Below are 17,926 nucleotides of genomic sequence, written 5' to 3' on the forward strand. Positions count from 1 at the left end.
TCCACTATTTCCTCACATTTTCAAACAAAACTATTAATTGTTAATAAGCAAAAAATAATACCGATACTACACCGATAATAAAGGAACAACCGAAAAAAAACAAAAAAAAATACTTGCCACCGTAAAACTCGTCCCCGCCCTTCAGGTGCGGTTCAAATAGTGTTCAAGGCCTCCAAGCGTTGCATCACTTTCACAGGAACTACTTTTTTAAAAGGACAGTGACCAGGATGTGTTGTTCTGTGCGAGGTCAACAAACATGAGTTAACGTGGGACTTGCTGAAGTAACGAAGGGACTTAATACTGGCTACATGTGAGAAGAAGAAGAAGAAAGGATAACACTGTTCAATGGCACTTTTAACAGCACACAGGTCTTGCATAAGGCTGGAGGCATCGGGGTGGAGCAGGAAAGAGCCCTGGTCCTTCACGTAGTCTGACGGACACACAACAACACACAAACACTGACTGACAACTTAAAGCCCCGAAAACAAGGAGACGCTCGGGTTCGTGCGTTTTGGAACCGCGGGTAAAAAGCCGAGCGGGTGGGGGTGTGGGGGTCCTCACCTGGACTCCACCCGCCTGGGCCGCGCCGGGTCGTGAAACACAGGTGCCTGATGCTGGCTGTTGAGGTTGTGACTCTACCTTCCCTGATAGGACTAATTTGGTTATGGCGTTTCAGAAGACGCCACGTTCTCATCCCGGACTCCCCACACCCCTCACCCACCCCCCCCTCCCTCCCCAAGAATACTTTGTTTTCCTTAAGGCTAACAGTCAAACGGAAAACAAACGGAACGCTAGCTAGCAAAGACTAACACTAACACGATCGACATCCCGCTAGCTAGTGAACATATATAACACTGAAGGGCATACAATGCATGAGGCATGTATCCGTAGGTAAACCAGGAATACTGTAGTGCAGGTTTTTTGTTCGTAGAACTCAATAAAATACTGATTTAGGAAACTTCATTGGCAATAAAAAGGTATAGAAATCTTTCTCATCTTTACAGGTTAAAACGTTTTTCAAACAAGAACAAGATTAGTAACACTGACCAAATAAAAAACAGACAGACGGACAGAGCAACCTGGGGTGTCTCGGTAACAAGTCGAACAAGTTGATGGGTGAGTTTTTCGCGTTTTTTTAAAATCTGTACTTCTATAAACAAGTTTTTAACACTGATAGTTAATTTTCACAAGAAAAGAAAAAAAAATAAAGTCACTGTTTTGTTAATTTTTTCAGGTTTTTTCGTTCAAGTTCAGGCACACCTGGGTTTTTGTACACAGTGGTGGACCGTTAGCATCAGGCAACCGCCAAGTCTGTCCTTCTGATGGCGAGGAGCGGCTTTGTCTTTACTCGTCTTCGATGATCGACACATTCCGTCTGTCCCGAGGAGACTCCGCCTCCTTTTTTCATTTGGCGTCCGTCACCACCTCTCCTTGCTCCGGGGGTTCGATGCCGTCAGACCCCTCCCTGATGCTTTTGTCCGTATTAGCTTCACAGTCTTCCATCTCCTCCGGTTCCACGCCAGCAGCTTCCTGTTCCTCCTCGGCTCCTCCCTCCTCCTCGGCTCCTCCCTCCTCCTCCTCCATGTGTTCGTCCCCCAGCTCGATCTCCACCACGTCGCACACAAACTCCTTCTCCTTCTGTCTCTGCGCCTCTTCCTCTGACCCAGGCTCCTCCTCCTCCTCATCATCCTCCTCCTCATCATCATCATCATCGAAGTTCCCCTCGTAGATCTCGCAGTCGCCGTCGTCCACCTGCACCACCCGGATGTCGTCCATGCACATGGCCTCGTCGTCGTCGTCGGTGTCCTCCTCCTCCTCGTCGGAGTCCAGCTGGGAGGGGGGGGTGGTGGTCCGGCTGTCCGACTGCGGCCCGGTGCCGGGGCTGCCCAGCTCCAGGCGGCCCTTGCTCAGCGGCGAGTGGGGGCCGGGCGGCGAGCCGTCCTTCTTGCAGTAGGAGTAGCGGTGGTTCATGTGCTGGGAGTAGGAGCCCGAGTGGGAGAAGCGCTTGCCGCACTTGTCGCACTCGTAGGGTTTCTCGCCCGAGTGCAGCCGCGTGTGCTCGATCAGGTGGTGCTTGTGTTTGAAGGCCTTCTGGCAGATGGTGCACTCGTGAGGCCGCTTTCCTGCAAGATGGAAGAAGAAGAAGAAACAGTCAAAAGGAGGAAGCTTCAGAGCTTCTAAGTACAGGGACATTCCAGGAATACTGCGTGTGAGTGCAGTGGCTGGACCTCAAGGTATTTATGAGTTTGTGTACTTATACATGAAGTGTGTAGCCAGGTGGATGATGTCCTGGCTGAACTAACACACACGCACACACACAGTAGTGCAGATGACAACTTAAGGCCGGCGCATGCTTCTGCAACGGCGACTGCGGCTTTTCACGCAGTTGTGACGCAGGACTCGTTGTCCTTCATGGTTTTACAAGCATTGCGTGTGTTGCCAAGCAATTCCCTGCCAGACCACTAGGGGGAGTAATGTTTTTTGTTTTTTGAAGTCTGCTTTCTTCGTGTGTGGCACGAAGAAGAGCCGTTTATTTACATCGCGAAGGCGGCTCCTCAGAGCCTTTTTCTGGCGGACAAATCCGCCGGTCAGTGACGGGTTATACTAGTGGTCATAGTTTAGGATCACTTCTGCCAAGTGCTCTTCTATGGTCTATATTCGTTCTTCTAAATCTTCCGTGGTTTCCGCCGGTATTATCGGGTATGAACCGGAAATGCGACTCCGGAAATGATGTAGTTAGCAGACCAATCACAGCCTTGCCGGCTACGTGAGGCTTGCGGGGCTTTGCCGTCTAGTTCGAAAAATTGGGTGACGCACATAAGCACGTAAGAAGGGATACGTAAGCACGTAAGGGCTCTTGCGCTTCCTGGCCTGTGAAAACGCAGAAGCATGTGCCGGCCTTAACTGCTAACAGATTTGAATAAAACCACATTCCAGTGTGAATTCCCCTCTGGAGTCTCATCTGTGTGAATAGTGATGTCAACGGTTTCTTGTGCGTTTACAAGCCAGGTGTCCCGTAAAACTAGGAATCATTTAATGAGATATGATGTCACATGTAGAATCCAGGGCTGACAGATGGAATGAAATAAGAATGGTGTTGTTATGAAGTCATTAGAGAAGATGAACATACCTGTGTGTTCGTATTTGTGCCTGAGCAGGGAGCTTCCCTTCTGGAAGACCTTGGAGCAGAGGTCACACGGGTACACGCCGTTCTCCAGCCGGTCCAGACGCCGCTTCTTCCCCGGGGACTCCAGGTCGTTGGACTCCTCCACCGCGGACAAGCCGTCGGAGCTGCTGTCCAAACGCTTCTCCTCCTGTGAGACGACAAAGACAAATCATTTAGAATCGTACGTCAAGTGGACTGAGAGAAGTCAACTTGTCAGCGAAGCCAAAGCATTTTAATATAAACCAGTAGTTTTCAATGTTTCAAGACCGGCTAAAAATCGAGCTTGTTGAGAAGAACTCAATTGAACGGCCTAAACTCTCACAGAGGAAATATGGTTAGGAAGACCAACCTTGTGTCCATTGAGTACGACGGTCTTGGCCCCGGAGGCGCTGCCGGGCGTGGTGGCGTAGGTGTAGGTGAGCTGCGGGATGAGGATGGTTCTCTTGGTGGTCGTGTTGATGGCACTGATACAACGCACCGTGCTCTGCCCGGCGATGGCCACCAGCGTGGGCAGCTGGGCGGCGGACACGATGTTCACCGGGTTCCCGCTCTGGGCCGTGGTGACGTAGATGGTCCGGCCGGCGAGCTGCTCCTTCCTCAGGCAGGTCAGGTTCAGCGGCTGCTCCTGCTGCTTCGTCAGAGGCTTGACGATTGTGATTTTTTTCCCGGCTGCTTCGGCGAGATGTTTGGGCAGCGACAGATCCAGGGGCTGCGCCTGAGAGTCCGGGTAGTCCGGGTCTTCTGGTTCGCTCTTAACGATGACCAGGCCGCCGCTGCTGAGGCTCTGTGAGGTGGAGTCTGAAGGAGAAGTGCTTCTAGAACGTGTCCGGGCCTCGTCCTCTCCCTCTCCGTTCTGCTTCATAGTGTCTGCTGAGAGGGAGCTTCTGGGCCGAGTCCTTCTGGAAACCACTGCTTTAGTGTTACTGCAGCTTGTGTCCAGTTTTTTCATTTTGGCAAACCACTTCCTGACCACGTCCAGGGGAATATCCACGTCCTCTGAGATCTTGGTCAGCTCCCGGTCTCTGGGGTTGGCGTTTGAGGCGAAGTGGGTCTTGAGGAGCGAGACGATGTCTTCCACGGGCGGCTCCTCCAGCGTCACCCCCGCCTCGTTCAGCAGAGCGGCGAACGAGGGGTCCAGGGCGGCCGAGTCCACCGCCTCCCCGTTGGCGGCCTTGCGGTGCTGGAGGAGGTGCAGCGCCTCCAGGTTGTCGGGACACTCCTCACAGAGTAAACACGTACTGGTGCTGTTGGCTTTTGGCAACTGAGCAAAGTCTGAAGTTTCAAAATCGGCCGTTTCCGTCCGTGAGGCCGCCTCCTCCGAGACGGGCACCGAGTCCTCCGGCTCCGCCTTGACGAGTGAGAGATCCGCCGCCTCGGGGGTGGAGGTCTTCCCGGTGATGGAGGGGGAGGGGGCCGCAGCGGTGCTCGTCACAGTGACAGGGGGATTGTTCTTGATTATAAACGGTTGGGTGGTGGCGGTGGTGCCGGCGGCCGGCGTGATGCTGTAGTTGATGATGATCTTCGTGTTGCCGTCGTGATCCACAAACGCCGGCAGGCTGATGATCTGCTGCTGCGACTGCTGCAGCACGATGCCGTGCTTCCCCTGCGTCACCACGCCGTTGGCCGTGCCCAGCACCTGGCGCAGCACGTTCCCGTCCAGCGCCACCTTGAGGACGTTCTGCAACTCGCTCAGGTTGATGCTGATGGGCGACATCAGGCCCACGGTCGGCACCACCATAGCCACGCCCTGAGGAACGGTCGTAGCTGGAGCAGAGATCCCTCCGTTCACCACGCCGTTGGTACCCGCCGAGGTCGCCGGCGCCGCCATCACGGGCTTACACGAGTACTCCACCGGTTCGGACTTGATCTGAGTGATGGGGAGCTGCTCCTGGAGCGGCTTACTCTCAGTCTTCTCCTTCAGGATGATGCGGGCCGGGGCGATCACGACAGGTGTGGTCTGGGCGGTGGGGGGGGCGGGTTTGATCAACGTCCGGGTGGCGCCATTGGGGAACCCGAGGGCGGAGCCTACACACTTCTTACTGCTGATGTGGGAGCTGTAGGAGCCGGAGTGGGAGAAGCGCTTCTTGCAGTTTGAGCATTCGTAGGGTTTCTCACCTGAAAGAGAGAGAGAGAAATAACAAAGTGTTAAAAACAAGTTCATTTTAAATTCTGTAAGTTTTTTTTTTTTTAGAAATAAACATTCCCCATTTTTTCTTGAATAGGCATTCAAGAAATGCCAAGGAATGTTTTTCTATGTACGTATCCAACCATAACAACCAAATATGTCCCTGGCAACAAGTGCTGAAATAGTAGTAAGATAGCAGGGTTCCTAAAGGTTTTAACAGGTTAAATTTAAGAATTTTTAAGACCTTTTTAAGACCACTTTGAATAGAATTTAAGACCTATTTAAGACTTTTTAAGGCCTAAAATTTCGATTATTAAATTTAAGACCTTTTAAGACTTTTTAAGACCCCGCGGGAACCCTGGATAGTGAAGTTGCAAAAGTTTGATTTGACAAATTGGCCAGATATTAAACCTCATTGCTTAATCTTTGAAATGTTTCTGGTTTTAACTAAAACTGAATTATTGTTCATATGTGCATTCACAGATTGTTCAATAGCTTTGTTTAAGTTTCTTGCTGTTTGATAGTTTTGTTGTTTTTACCGTCTTTTGATTCTTGAATTGCTTAGATTATTTATATAAAACCACAACTTAAGAAAGACACACAAAAACTGTCACACTACACTGCAGTGATGCAACAGGTGGCTGCTTTGTGGAAAAACGGTCCTAGAATCAACACACACATTTCTCTGCAAAAGTTGTTGTTACATAAAACACAACTCCAACTGCACCTTCACTGCACATTGACTCTTTGTGTTTACTATGATCTGCACATTGTGTGTAACAGTAAAAACAACATAACCATCTGTTATAACCATATTATAACTGAACGGTGTATTCTCAATATAATGCTAAGTGTTAGTGTGTGTGTCCGTGTGTGTTAAATGCACACACCGGAGTGTTGCTCGCTCGAGTTGTGCAATAACAACACACCTGAACTTTATGCTCTCACAAAACTCACAGCTGACGATCAGACGCAGACACACACAGGAGATGCACAACTCACACAGGAGCTTCCCACGAGTGACACAGGAACTCGTGTTGTGTGTCGGTGTTGTGTGTCGGTGTTGTGTTGCGCAGACCAGAGCCCGGCTGCAGAGTGTTCACCCGGAGGGGGGGGGGACTCGTGCAGCTCGAACCCGTGCAGAGGGGCGCAGCCATCTTTGCGTGACGCGGTGATGACGTGCACCGATTACGTCACGCCGCAGCCACGCAGCCCCGGGAAATATCTCAGTTCGTAAACAAACTGAGCAGCGTGCACAACACACACTGATTCACACACACACACACACTGTTGCATGAACCGATCACTGACGGTAACACACACACACACACATACATACACAAACACACACTCCTCAGACCCACATCCTCATCTTAACAACAACAACACGCAACATTTGTTCCCCTCGAACTACAACAACAACCTCATGTCTCCACGGACCCACAACAACACACACACACACTCCAGCACATAGACGGGTCCATTGCACTGGTAACTCACTGGGACTGGTCGCGATCGCAGGACGCAGGGGGCGGGGCCTCTGGGTAAACACGCACTGCACCATCTTCTCTTCTTAACGCGGGACACATGGAGCTCAAAACCTGCAGCTCTTGCTTTTAAACCTGCAAAGGGTTGCGCCCCCCTTCTGCACAAACCGGAAGTTGTGACCACCCCCCCATAGGTAACAATAGTAAGCTAGGATGGCCGCCTGGTGGTTGGCTGCAGTGTTGGGTCATAAGCCCCGCCTCCACCTGGTTAGTTGATGGGAAGTAGAAAGTGCAAATCTTTTTCTCTCAAACATTCTTTCTGTCAGTTTAGGTGTTTCATAAAAACTTGTTAATTGTTTTGGGTTATTAGTTTGATTTTAATTATTTATTTGATGGTTTGCAAACCGATAACCAGACGACACCACAGTCACTGGACTTATTACTGTCGCCGTGGAAACAGCATAAAGACGTGAAGTGGAAACTCTGGTGACGTGGTGTGAGGAGAACCATGTCTCCCTCAGGACGAACAACACCAGGGACATGATGGTGGAGGTGAGAGAGGAGAAGAGAACTCATCGGCCACTGTTCATCTGAAGGAGGAGGTGGAGAAGAAGGTGGAGGAGGTGGTGGAGGAGGTGAGCAGCTCTGAATTCCTGGGCGTCTCCGTCCCTGATGACCTCACCTGGTCACTAAACTCCACCCACCTGGTCAAAGGAAGCAGACGCCTGCAGAACCAGGTAACGAGCTCTGAGAGGGTCGTCAGGACTTCACCAGCCTCTCTGCAGGACATCCATCACCTCATTCTCCACAGAACAGTTCACTCCATTGTCCAGGACCACACCCCCCCCCCCCCCCACCCACACACACACACACATCTACCAGGGGTCGTTCACACCTCAGCCCTCTGAAGGTCCAGACTGAGGAACAGCTTTTACCCATCTGCCATAAAGCTGTTGAATACTCAACGGCCCTGACATCACCCTGGACTATCTCAACAAACAGGGCCGTCACTCGGACCCCCAACCCCCTCTTATGTACACACACAACAAACACACACACACACTTATTCCAACACCACAACCAAACTGCACAACTAGACCATGCTCGACCTTCTTTCCCTTCTCTACTCTTCTAATCTCATCTCATTATTATATACCTACCCACTGTCCATCCCTTTACTGGCTATACTAGCCCCATGCACAGACTTTACCACTACATATTCATATATTTATATATATATATATATTTTATTGTACTTTCCACTCCAGCAGCACAAGAACACTTCCCTACTGGACACTGACACAATCACATCATTCCATTCCTGTGTCTGTAAACATGTTCTCTGTATGTGATTTATGTATTAATGTCAGTGAGGTGTTTAAGTGTATAAGCTACTGGATGATCTAAATTTCCCTTGGGATTAATAAAGTATCCATCTATCTATCTATCTATCTATCTATCTATCTATCTATCTATCTATCTATCTATCTATCTATCTATCTATCTATCTATCTATCTATCTATCTATCTATCTATCTATCTATCTATCTATCTATCTATCTATCATTGTAGCAGAAGGCAAAGTAAGAATGTCATCGTACAGGACTGTATCTATCACAATAAAACACTTTGAACTTTGAGACTCGAACTCCAGGTAAAATTTTGAGAACTGGACTCAGAGTTTACCCAGAGTTTGTCTTTCACACAATTCAACACAGCAGGAGGTCTTCTGCACAGACACGTTCTTATTTTAGCTTCATTTCTGGATGGAAGTTCTCCTTATATCAGAAACACATATTCACTCTCTCTGGAGTGGTTAAAGCTCATAAATGAGTTGTAACCTCTCAAAACCGGAGAAGAGTGTATTCTGTGTGTGTCTTTGTGGGTCTTTGTGTGTGTGTGTGTGTCGTCACACTCCCTCACCGCTGTGAATGCGCAGATGCTCCTTCAGGTGGTGCTTGTATTTGAAGGCCTTGTTACATTCAGTGCACTTGAACTTGCGAGGACCACCTGTTCCTCCTGTCGACTGGGAAACCTGACGCTGAGACAAGAAGAGAAAATATAAATCACAACAAGAAGAAGTGTCCAGAAGTGTTTACATGATTCTATTGTTAGTCGTTCAGTATTAATGAGGGCAAGTTTTAAAATAATACAACACATAGGCAGAGTGGAATCAAATCAATGAACACCACAGTGAGTAAGAGGTTTGGTCTTTTTAAAACACGGGTCACAGGGTTTTTAAGGAAAATTGATTAATCATGAGACATTTGTTTTTCCTTTGTATTTCTAGACTGAAGTTTAATTTTGAATCGGGAGGAAAAATAAATCAATGTGCATTAAAGAGAAAAACAAAACATAAAAATAAGGATGCTGAAAAGAAAGGATATTTTTGGTTAATTAAAGTAACTATGGCCTGAGGAAATGTATTACTAGGGAGCGTGACACCTAGATAAATGTTCGTAGTTCACACAGAGTAAAAATAACCCTGGTTTATAGATATCTACGTGGAAATACAATAACCGGCTTTATTCAAGACTTCTAATAAGTTATTGAAACACGATGGGCTTCGAATCTGCTCTCTGTGTTGGTGCTCGGAGGTCTTACATGCTCCCTGGTGCCTCGGTGGTGGCTCATGTGCCTCTCCAGCTGCGAGCGGTAGGTGAAGGTGTAGCTGCAGTGGGAGCAGCTGTAGTTGTCCTCGCTGGTCTCGTGGCGATACTTGATGTGCTCCTTCAGAGAGGCGTTGCGCTTGTAGCCCCGGGAGCAGTACGGGCAAGTGTGCAACGCCGAGAAGGAGTCGGGGGTGCCTGGGAGACGTGGTGGAGGGAGAGTGAAGGTTAAGACCTCTGACCTTCACATGACGTACAGAACATATACAACCTCTGTGAGCTGCGTGTTGGGCCCTTAATGCCGATAGTTCACACTACACAACTTTTTGCACTTGGAGACAAAAACCCAGACTGGAAACAAATCTGCATTTAATTTGGCTCCAGATTTGATTTTTCCGTCACCAAATGCTTTGTTTCACCTTCTTCCACTAGATTTCTAGCTAATACAGCAAATCAGAGTCGACCAAACATGCAGGTGAAAGATTGTTTCGTGTGTGTCCCCCTCTTGTCAGTCAGTCTGCTAGTATTTCCTTACCATGACCGCAAGACTCCTGATTACAAGACAGAAAGTTGTGCAGTGTGAACTTGGGATGTGGCTCAGTGCTTTCATCATTTAAATCCCTCTTAAAATCTCTATTTTGTTTCCAGTACCTTGTACTAAAGAGCAGAGGTTGGATGTGATAGAAGAGTTGCACTTTCAAACTAAATTTGTGAATTTACCGGCAATCTTTATTGTAGAGACTGGCTGCCACAAATAAAGAACATCAATGTAATTTATTGTGACCTAAATGAATAAAATGATTTCTACAAAACATTCAGATCCTTTCGGTTTTTATCTCCAGTGACCAGACAATGTTCAAGACTTAAAGTTCAAGTATGAAACAATAAAGAAATCTTGAGCGACATAAACATTCAATTAAGTTAAAAACAACAAGACAACCTCGCTCCTGTATTCTTTCATGATTCTTATTTTATTCCTTTCTACTATAAAACTTCTGAATGAGTCCAGTTTTCTCTCTTTAACATCTATGACAGTTTTACTTTCACATTTAAAATCTTGTCTCCTGAACCTCAAAACAAAACACAGTGAAACAAAAAACCCCTGGTACTGTTCCTAATGTGATCAGTACAGTTGTTATATTGATATATTCAAGCAGTGATGACGTGATGTGTGTCGGCGTTACCGTTTTCATCGGCGCCTCCGGTCTCCACCGGACTCTGCTCGTCGTCAGGCGCTTCAGGATAGATGACGGCTGTGTCTCCCTGCTGGAGGATCTCCTCCACTAGTGCGTCCTTCGCTGACTCCTCTTCCTCCTCCTCGGACACATACTCCTCCTTCACTGAAAACACACATGAGCAGAAGGTCAGGATCATTTCAGAAGATGAAGAGCAGAGGTAGACGAGCAGCAGGAGCACAGGTTGAGTCTGTTTTTAAAAAGGACTAATTTGCTTTTCTTGGCCAATAATTATCCACCCAGCTGATTATTTGGACCTTGCTATTTTATTTAATTTGGCTGTTATAAAACTCTACCATCAAATTATAAGAAAGATGTAATTAAAAAGACTTTTCCTCCTTTTGAATGAAGAGATGATTCTGTATTTTCACTCTCTGAAGAATTTCACTTCTTAACTGTGATTCTATTTTGCAGATTCACCACTAGAGAGCGCTGCAGGGCTTGTTAATGATCCCTTGTCATGCTCCTCTTCAACAATCCACTTCTACTCCTGAGAAATGTCTGAAATATATATTTCTAAAATCAAACAATGGAGAGAAAGAAATTAAAAATCATATAGTTATGATTTTATGTCTCTTTGATGTTCACTTGATTTTGTTGATATTCCTTTGAACACTTCGAGTCAAGATGACAGAGTTAAAAGAGGAGAATCTCCAAATTTGGATTCAGGAGTTTTTAATTTAAGATTTTTCTCAAATTCAAAGATGAGAAAGGTGAAAGGAACATCAGCTAAAAATCCCTTAAATTATTCAGCTTGATAACTGGACTTGTTCTGTATTAAACCGAAGCCTCTTCTACACGTATTGCACCTCTGCTTCATCCTGAGATGTTTGTTTCCTTTTATGTTTTTCAGCTACTAACATCATCTACGCTGAACATTTTCAAAGGGAGAAGTTCCACAAAATGTCCAGAGCCTCTCATTTGGACTTTTGCATTCTCACATACAACCACATCGGAGCATTCCAGGGAAATATCCGGAGTTCAGAGCAAGTCTGAAAGCAACTCAAGATTCAAAATGACACCAGAAATGATTCCACTGAAATAAAGACCTTAAAGACCTTGCGATAAAAGCAACACCGAGCTCTGCAGGAATAAAAACCATCTTAATTCATAACGTTTAACTCTCGTACACATCCAGCAGCAGCTGACATGTCCTGATAGAAGCGTGTTGATGATGTCTGACTTCAGCCTGAACAGCTGCTCTGCTGAGGACGTGACACAACGTGGTTCCCTGGAACCAACTGAACCTCACCGGGAATAATTAAACCAACGAGCTTGATTTTAATGAGGCACGTCAGAGGAAAATGGCCCCGGGACGTAACACTGACACAGCCTGTCCTCCACAACACTTCCTCTCATTAAAAACCAAACACAGTCCTCTGTTCAAATTAACCTCAGGTACGAGACACACAGGAACGTATATGTTTAAAAATGCACTCACCACAGGCTGAATACCTAAGGAACTATATGACATTTTAAATGCACTTTTTAGAAGATGTAATCATGCATGATCACAGCAGAATTTGTGCCTTTGATCTAAAGGAGAAGAGTTTAAGAACTGCCTTTGATACAAAGCTCTGCTGCATTTTCATTTTATACAATCAGTGGGTTCCGTTTGACTAAACCGAGATTTATGAAAGACTTTAAATCCCCGTTACAAACAAATAACGACAGAAAAAAGGTCAAAACCATTAATCTTTAATATATTAAATGTCAACTTAAGTTCGCAGCCCTTGTTTTGGGAAATAAGCTTCGTGTTTGTGTTGCGTAACTAAAGACTGATGCATTCTCAAGCTGCTTTTTTATTTAATAGATAGATAAATACTTTATTGATCCTACGGGAAACGTAGACATCCAGACGCTTAAAGGACAGTTACAAAGAAAAACAGCACACGGGTATATAAATACAACAAAGTTATGTATTTAAATTTGATGTATTTATCAAAGTAAAGTTTGAAAACTTACAGATGAAAGATTTAAAGAATATGAAGTAACAGAATCACGTTTCTATTATGATCCTACATTACCCATAATCCAAACTAGTGTGTGTGTGTGTGTGTGTGTGTGTGTGTGTGTGTGTGTGTGTGTGTGTGTGTGTGGGTGTGTGTGTGTGTGTGTGTGTGTGTGTGTGTGTGTGAGGTGTGTGTGTAATAAATTGATCAACGTCACTTTCTGTGTGGGAAAAAAAGTGATGAGGAAAAAACGGTGTCTCCATGGAGACCGGCCCGGACCCGGTGCCAAAGGCCACGCCTCCTCCTGCTGAGCCTTGTCAGGGACAGGTGCAGCTGTGCGTGTGTCTGTGTGTGTGTGTGTGTGTGTGTGTGTGTGTGTGTGCGTGTGTGTGTGTCCTCGTAAAGTGCCGGGACCAGGCCAAGCCCCGTTAAGCCTCACATTTAACGCACAGATCTGTGTTTCCCATGATCTCATCTAAGAGCTGTCCAAATATCTCTCTCCCCTCAGAGACCCACTCGTCTACCTTTCATGCTTCTCTCTCCACCTCTTTACTCACTCTTCTTTTTCCTCTCGCTGCACCTCCTCCTCCTCCTCCTCCTCTCTACCCACATAGCCTCCTCAGCTCTACATTTCCTTTTGTCTCACTCACGTCTCGCTCTTTCTCTTTCTCCGTCTCTCTGAATTCTTTCTCGGGGGTCTGTCCACATTCAGCCTCTTTTTCTCTACACGGCAAACACTCTGCTGCTGTGTTTGAAAACTAAAGAGTGAGGAAACAGTCTGAAAACGAAGTTGCGTTCAGTCAGTAAAATGAAGACTACGTGTACTTTGATCACAGCTTTTAAATGTCAGAGCCTCACATCACTACACACATGTTGTGAGTCTCTGCGATCAAACAGCAAGTGATAGAAATGACGTCTCAGTAGAACAGTGCAGGAGCCGCTCGCCAGGTAACACGTAGCTTATATAACCTGCAAATCAAATCACTGCTCATTTACGGAGCAACATAACCTGAGAAATATGTAAATGCAAAGACGATTTGCCTTTTTCATAAAGTTTCTCGCATGCAGATTTATTACTGCAATGCAAAAATATGATTTTATCAGTCAACTGAAGCACCTCATCACTTTATTCAGATGGCAGTTTAAAAAATAAAATATCACCTGACGTAGTTCTACTTCTCGTTTTTTCTACATCTTAATAAGCCTTTATTTTATACCAATATAAAAATGTCTGCTGACATAAGTGGTCGTTTTGCAATATGCTCAAATATTATATCTATTATAAGGTATAAAGTAATACAGTGCATAGTGCAGGTAAATCATTTCTACAGATGATCACTCTGACACAAAAACAAAATCTCCCTCTTCTCCTTTCTTCTTCATCGCTGCTTCTCCTCCATGAGTATTTCACGATTCCCCCAAATCTCTCTCTTGCCCCTCTTTGTTTTTCTGAGCCCCCCCCCCTCTCTCTCTCCTTCACATGCTTCCCTCCATCACTCCACCTCCCTCCTCTCCTCTGATACACCTCTGCATATTTTCCCACCACACTCTACAATTACACTTAATGCCTCTCAAAGAGCTGCACAATAACGACAACGAGGCAACACACACACACTCCACATGTGGAATATCAGAAGGGAATGAAAACAGGAAATCATCTGGTCCATACACACACACTTAGTAGAACACACTTGTGCAGACACACACACACACACACACACACACACACACACACACACACACACACACAGACACACACACTCAGCACACACTGCACTCCTCTACCTTGCCAGAACCTGTCACTGGGAGTCCGTGGTGAATTTATGAGTCAGGATGGATGTGAGCTGCAGTGCGGCCCAGACTGCAGGGGGAGTAGCAGACTTTAATCTCCCCCCCCAACACACACACACACAGAACAACCGACTCTCCCCCCCGCCTCAGACCAGGAGGAAATAAAGAAGTGAGAGAGGCAGACAATCCAAAAATATCACGCAAACTCTTTGAAGGGGTCCCAGAGTGGCTCCACCGCATTGCATGACTTTTCCATGACTTCCCTCCAACTCGGTCTTGAGTTCTTCCTCTGGCTCTAAAAAAAATAACGTTTTCTCCTTCCTGGTTTCGTTAATGTTTTTCTAAAGGAGGGAACAGGCTGAGTTCTGCTGCAGGTGGAACACAGCAGGTGAGGTCACAGCACGCCACTCCAGCTGAATGCTTTACGTTAAACTCCTGTAGCACTAGAGCACACAGAGGTTTGCCATCCTAAATTACAGGTCAAGGGTCAAAAGCACAATATACAGATAATAAATAAACTTTCCTTTCTCTGCTCTACGTGGCAGATTTTTAACTTAAACTAAGTAACTATGTCCATAAGGAGTCCAAAGCTGTTTTCTTTAAAATCTTAAGGCTCCTTTATGCTTCTGCGTTTTGACGGACACGGACAGATGACCGCCCTCTCCACCGTGGAGAACTGTCCGTGTTTATTTCGGAGACCCCACGGATAGCCCTTGGCTGTGATTGGTCCGCGAACGACATCATTTCCGTACGACGCCATTTCCGTATTTCACATTTCCGGACCTCAAACTTCCGGTTTGCTTCCATATATCATAAGACGACCACGGTAAAATCCAAACACAACTACGATACGAATATGGATAGCAACATTGAAGAGCTTCTAGTGGAGGAGGTCCGGAGGTACGAGCACCTGTACATCCCGTCTACGAGGTAAATAAACACACGTGGACTTCTTCTTCCCAGAAATGGGGTAGGCTTCTCTGAGCTTGTCTTCCGTTGCGCCACCTACTGTTTGGCGGTGAATTGTTTTCAGACGGACGGTCGTCGGAGAAGCAAAAATCAAAAAGACTTCCTGGTATCCCTGCGTCCCTCTCTGCGACACGGATACGTAGAAGCATAATGGAGCCTTTATGCACCAGCTCTGGTAGCACTGTTCTGGTGGATACAACCTAACACCATCTATCAATCCATTATCCATATCTCCTCTGCATTTCTGTTCTGCATTGTCCTCTCTGCCAATAACTCTGATATCAGGCTAAAGAAGAAAGTTTGAAAACACATCATCATTTACAGGTTTACTGTATAATATGATATGGTTTCAGGTCTGAGGTTCACAGTAAAATATAAAGAAGCCTATAAAGGGTTTGGATTCAGCAGGAGAGTAAAGTTTGAAACTTGCAGGAGAAAGATTTAGAGAATATGAAACAACAGAATCACGTCCCTATTATGACTGCAAAAGTTATGGAAGAAAGTTTCTCCACCAAATAAAGAAGAAAGTTGGAAAACACACCATCATTTACTAGTTTACTGTACAATATGATATGGTTTCAGGTTTGAGGTTCACAGTAAAATATAAAGACGCCTATAAAGGGTTTGGATTCAGCAGGAGAGTAAAGTTGGAAACTTACAGAAGAAAGATTTAGAGAATATGAAACAACAGAATCACGTCCCTATTATGACTGCAAAGGTTATGGAAGAAAGTTTCTCCACCAATAAAGAAGAAAGTTTGAAAACACACCATCATTTACAGGTTTACTGTATAATATGATATGGTTTCAGGTTTGAGGATCACAGTAAAACATAAATAAGCCTATAAAGGGTTTGGATTCAGCAGGAGAGTAAAGTTGGAAACTTACAGAAGAAGGATTTAGAAAATATGACAGAATTTATGACTGCAAAAGTTATGGAAGAAAGTTTCTCCACCAAAAAAGAGGAAAAGTTGAATAAGTGACCCTAATGTTTACCGAACAACAACAAGCTCAGAAAACCTTTTGTGCATAATTAACAGTTAATAATATCCTCAGCAGCGGCTATCACTTCAAACACAGAGGAGAGGATTTCACCTAGTATCTGAAGAGGGAGACTTAGCGGGCGGAGGAAAACAGGAAAACAGGTAGAGTAGGGAGCCTAGTGTAAAAAAAGGCCCCAAAAAAAGCAAGTGAGGTAAAAGAACACAGAGATGAAAGAGGATCAGCGAGTGTTGAGCAGCATCAGGTACACGGAGGAGAAAGGGGAGAGAGAGAGAGCCGAGAGAGAGGGAGGAAAACAAAGTGGAGGAGAGCGAGCGGCTCTCACCATGTAAGGCTTTCTTCTGCAACAATGGAACAAGCCTTCAGAGCAATATCTCCCAGTGTCACATTCTCGCCGTCTCCACGGTTTTAGTGTTTCCTGCTCGGCTGTAGCTAACGGCTGCTGAGATGAAGGCAGATGTTGGCGTGGGCTGAGCTGTTTGTGGGGAACCGAGGATTACGGGGGGGGGGGGGGGGCGCATTGTACAGCGCTGTAAACACAGGCCAATCAAACCTCTGGGGCTGAATGCAAACTTGGCTTTGCACTCTTCTTATTAAATCTCGTGCTACTTCTGCAGTTTGGCGTATACGTGAAGCTGTGTCATGGTTTCTGGGGAAGAAGCTAATCCGGATAACTTACTTAGCGGAGAGTCGGTGCAGGTTTTCAATGGGAGAGTTTTTAAAGAGCTTTTAGAAGCTGTCAGGAGGTGAAAAGAAAAACACAACGTAAAGACGTAAAGTTTCCACAAAAAAAACATCTGTTTCTGTCGGAGCTTCCTGCAGCTGCTGGAACTTCTCAAACCATACATGGGCAGAGCAAGAGGAAGGACAGAGCGGGACGGATTGAGAACCAACACAAGGTCCAACTGGGAAGAATCCTGCAGGACCCGACCTGCTCCGTGTGAAGCTACAAGTGGACTCACAGAGCCGAGTAAAACCCGTCTGACAAACGAGATGCAGTTTGAGCTGAGTCGACTCCCCACGGCCACACACACTCCCAGCAGAGCTCATGAGGGAACCCATTACAAAGTGGTTTCACCGATATCTCAGTTAACACACCGTCTCCAAAAGGGAACGGATGAGGAAAGAAACTGTAGAGATGATAGAGATTTCTAAAACTTGAGTAACTGGTTATTTGTTCAGTTACATTTCAAAGGATATATGTAGAAAATGTTTATTTTTCCAGCTTGTCAATAGTGAAGATTTCCTGCATTTTGTTGTCTAATGTGACTGGAAACTAAAGGCCGGCGCATGCTTCTGCAACGGCGTCTGCGGCTTTTCACGCAGTTGTGACGCAGGACTCGTTGTCGTTCATGGTTTTACAAGCGTTGCGCGTGTTGCCAAGCAATTCCCCGCCAGACCACTAGGGGGAGTAATGTTTTTTGTCGAAGTCGGCTCTTCTTCGTGTGTGGACAAATCCACCAGTCAGTGACGGGTTATACTAGTGGTCATGGTTTCGGATCTCTTCTGCCAAGCGCTCTTCTATTTGGTCCATATTCGTTCTTCTAAATCTTCCGTGGTTTCCGCCGGTATTATCGGGCATGAACCGGAA

At 46.0% G+C, this 17,926-nt stretch overlaps 1 protein-coding gene across 1 annotated transcript in view; it reads right to left on the reverse strand.

Annotated features, from left to right (window-relative positions):
* Nucleotides 1-741: 741 nt before the first annotated feature.
* LOC133018104 (zinc finger E-box-binding homeobox 1-like) overlaps nt 742-17,926 on the reverse strand; it is a 53,826-nt gene continuing 36,641 nt past the window's right edge. Inside the window, exons 3-8 of the mRNA XM_061084411.1 lie at nt 10,572-10,727; nt 9,383-9,585; nt 8,702-8,819; nt 3,516-5,281; nt 3,131-3,314; nt 742-2,123 (exon numbers count right to left, since the gene is read on the reverse strand). Coding sequence (XP_060940394.1) covers nt 1,405-2,123; nt 3,131-3,314; nt 3,516-5,281; nt 8,702-8,819; nt 9,383-9,585; nt 10,572-10,727 — 3,146 coding nt within the window. The 3' untranslated portion in view covers nt 742-1,404. The remainder of the gene's footprint in view (nt 2,124-3,130; nt 3,315-3,515; nt 5,282-8,701; nt 8,820-9,382; nt 9,586-10,571; nt 10,728-17,926) is intronic.

Source organism: Limanda limanda, chromosome 13, assembly GCF_963576545.1.
Source record: "Limanda limanda chromosome 13, fLimLim1.1, whole genome shotgun sequence".
In the NCBI taxonomy this organism is placed as follows: Eukaryota; Metazoa; Chordata; class Actinopteri; order Pleuronectiformes; family Pleuronectidae; genus Limanda; species Limanda limanda.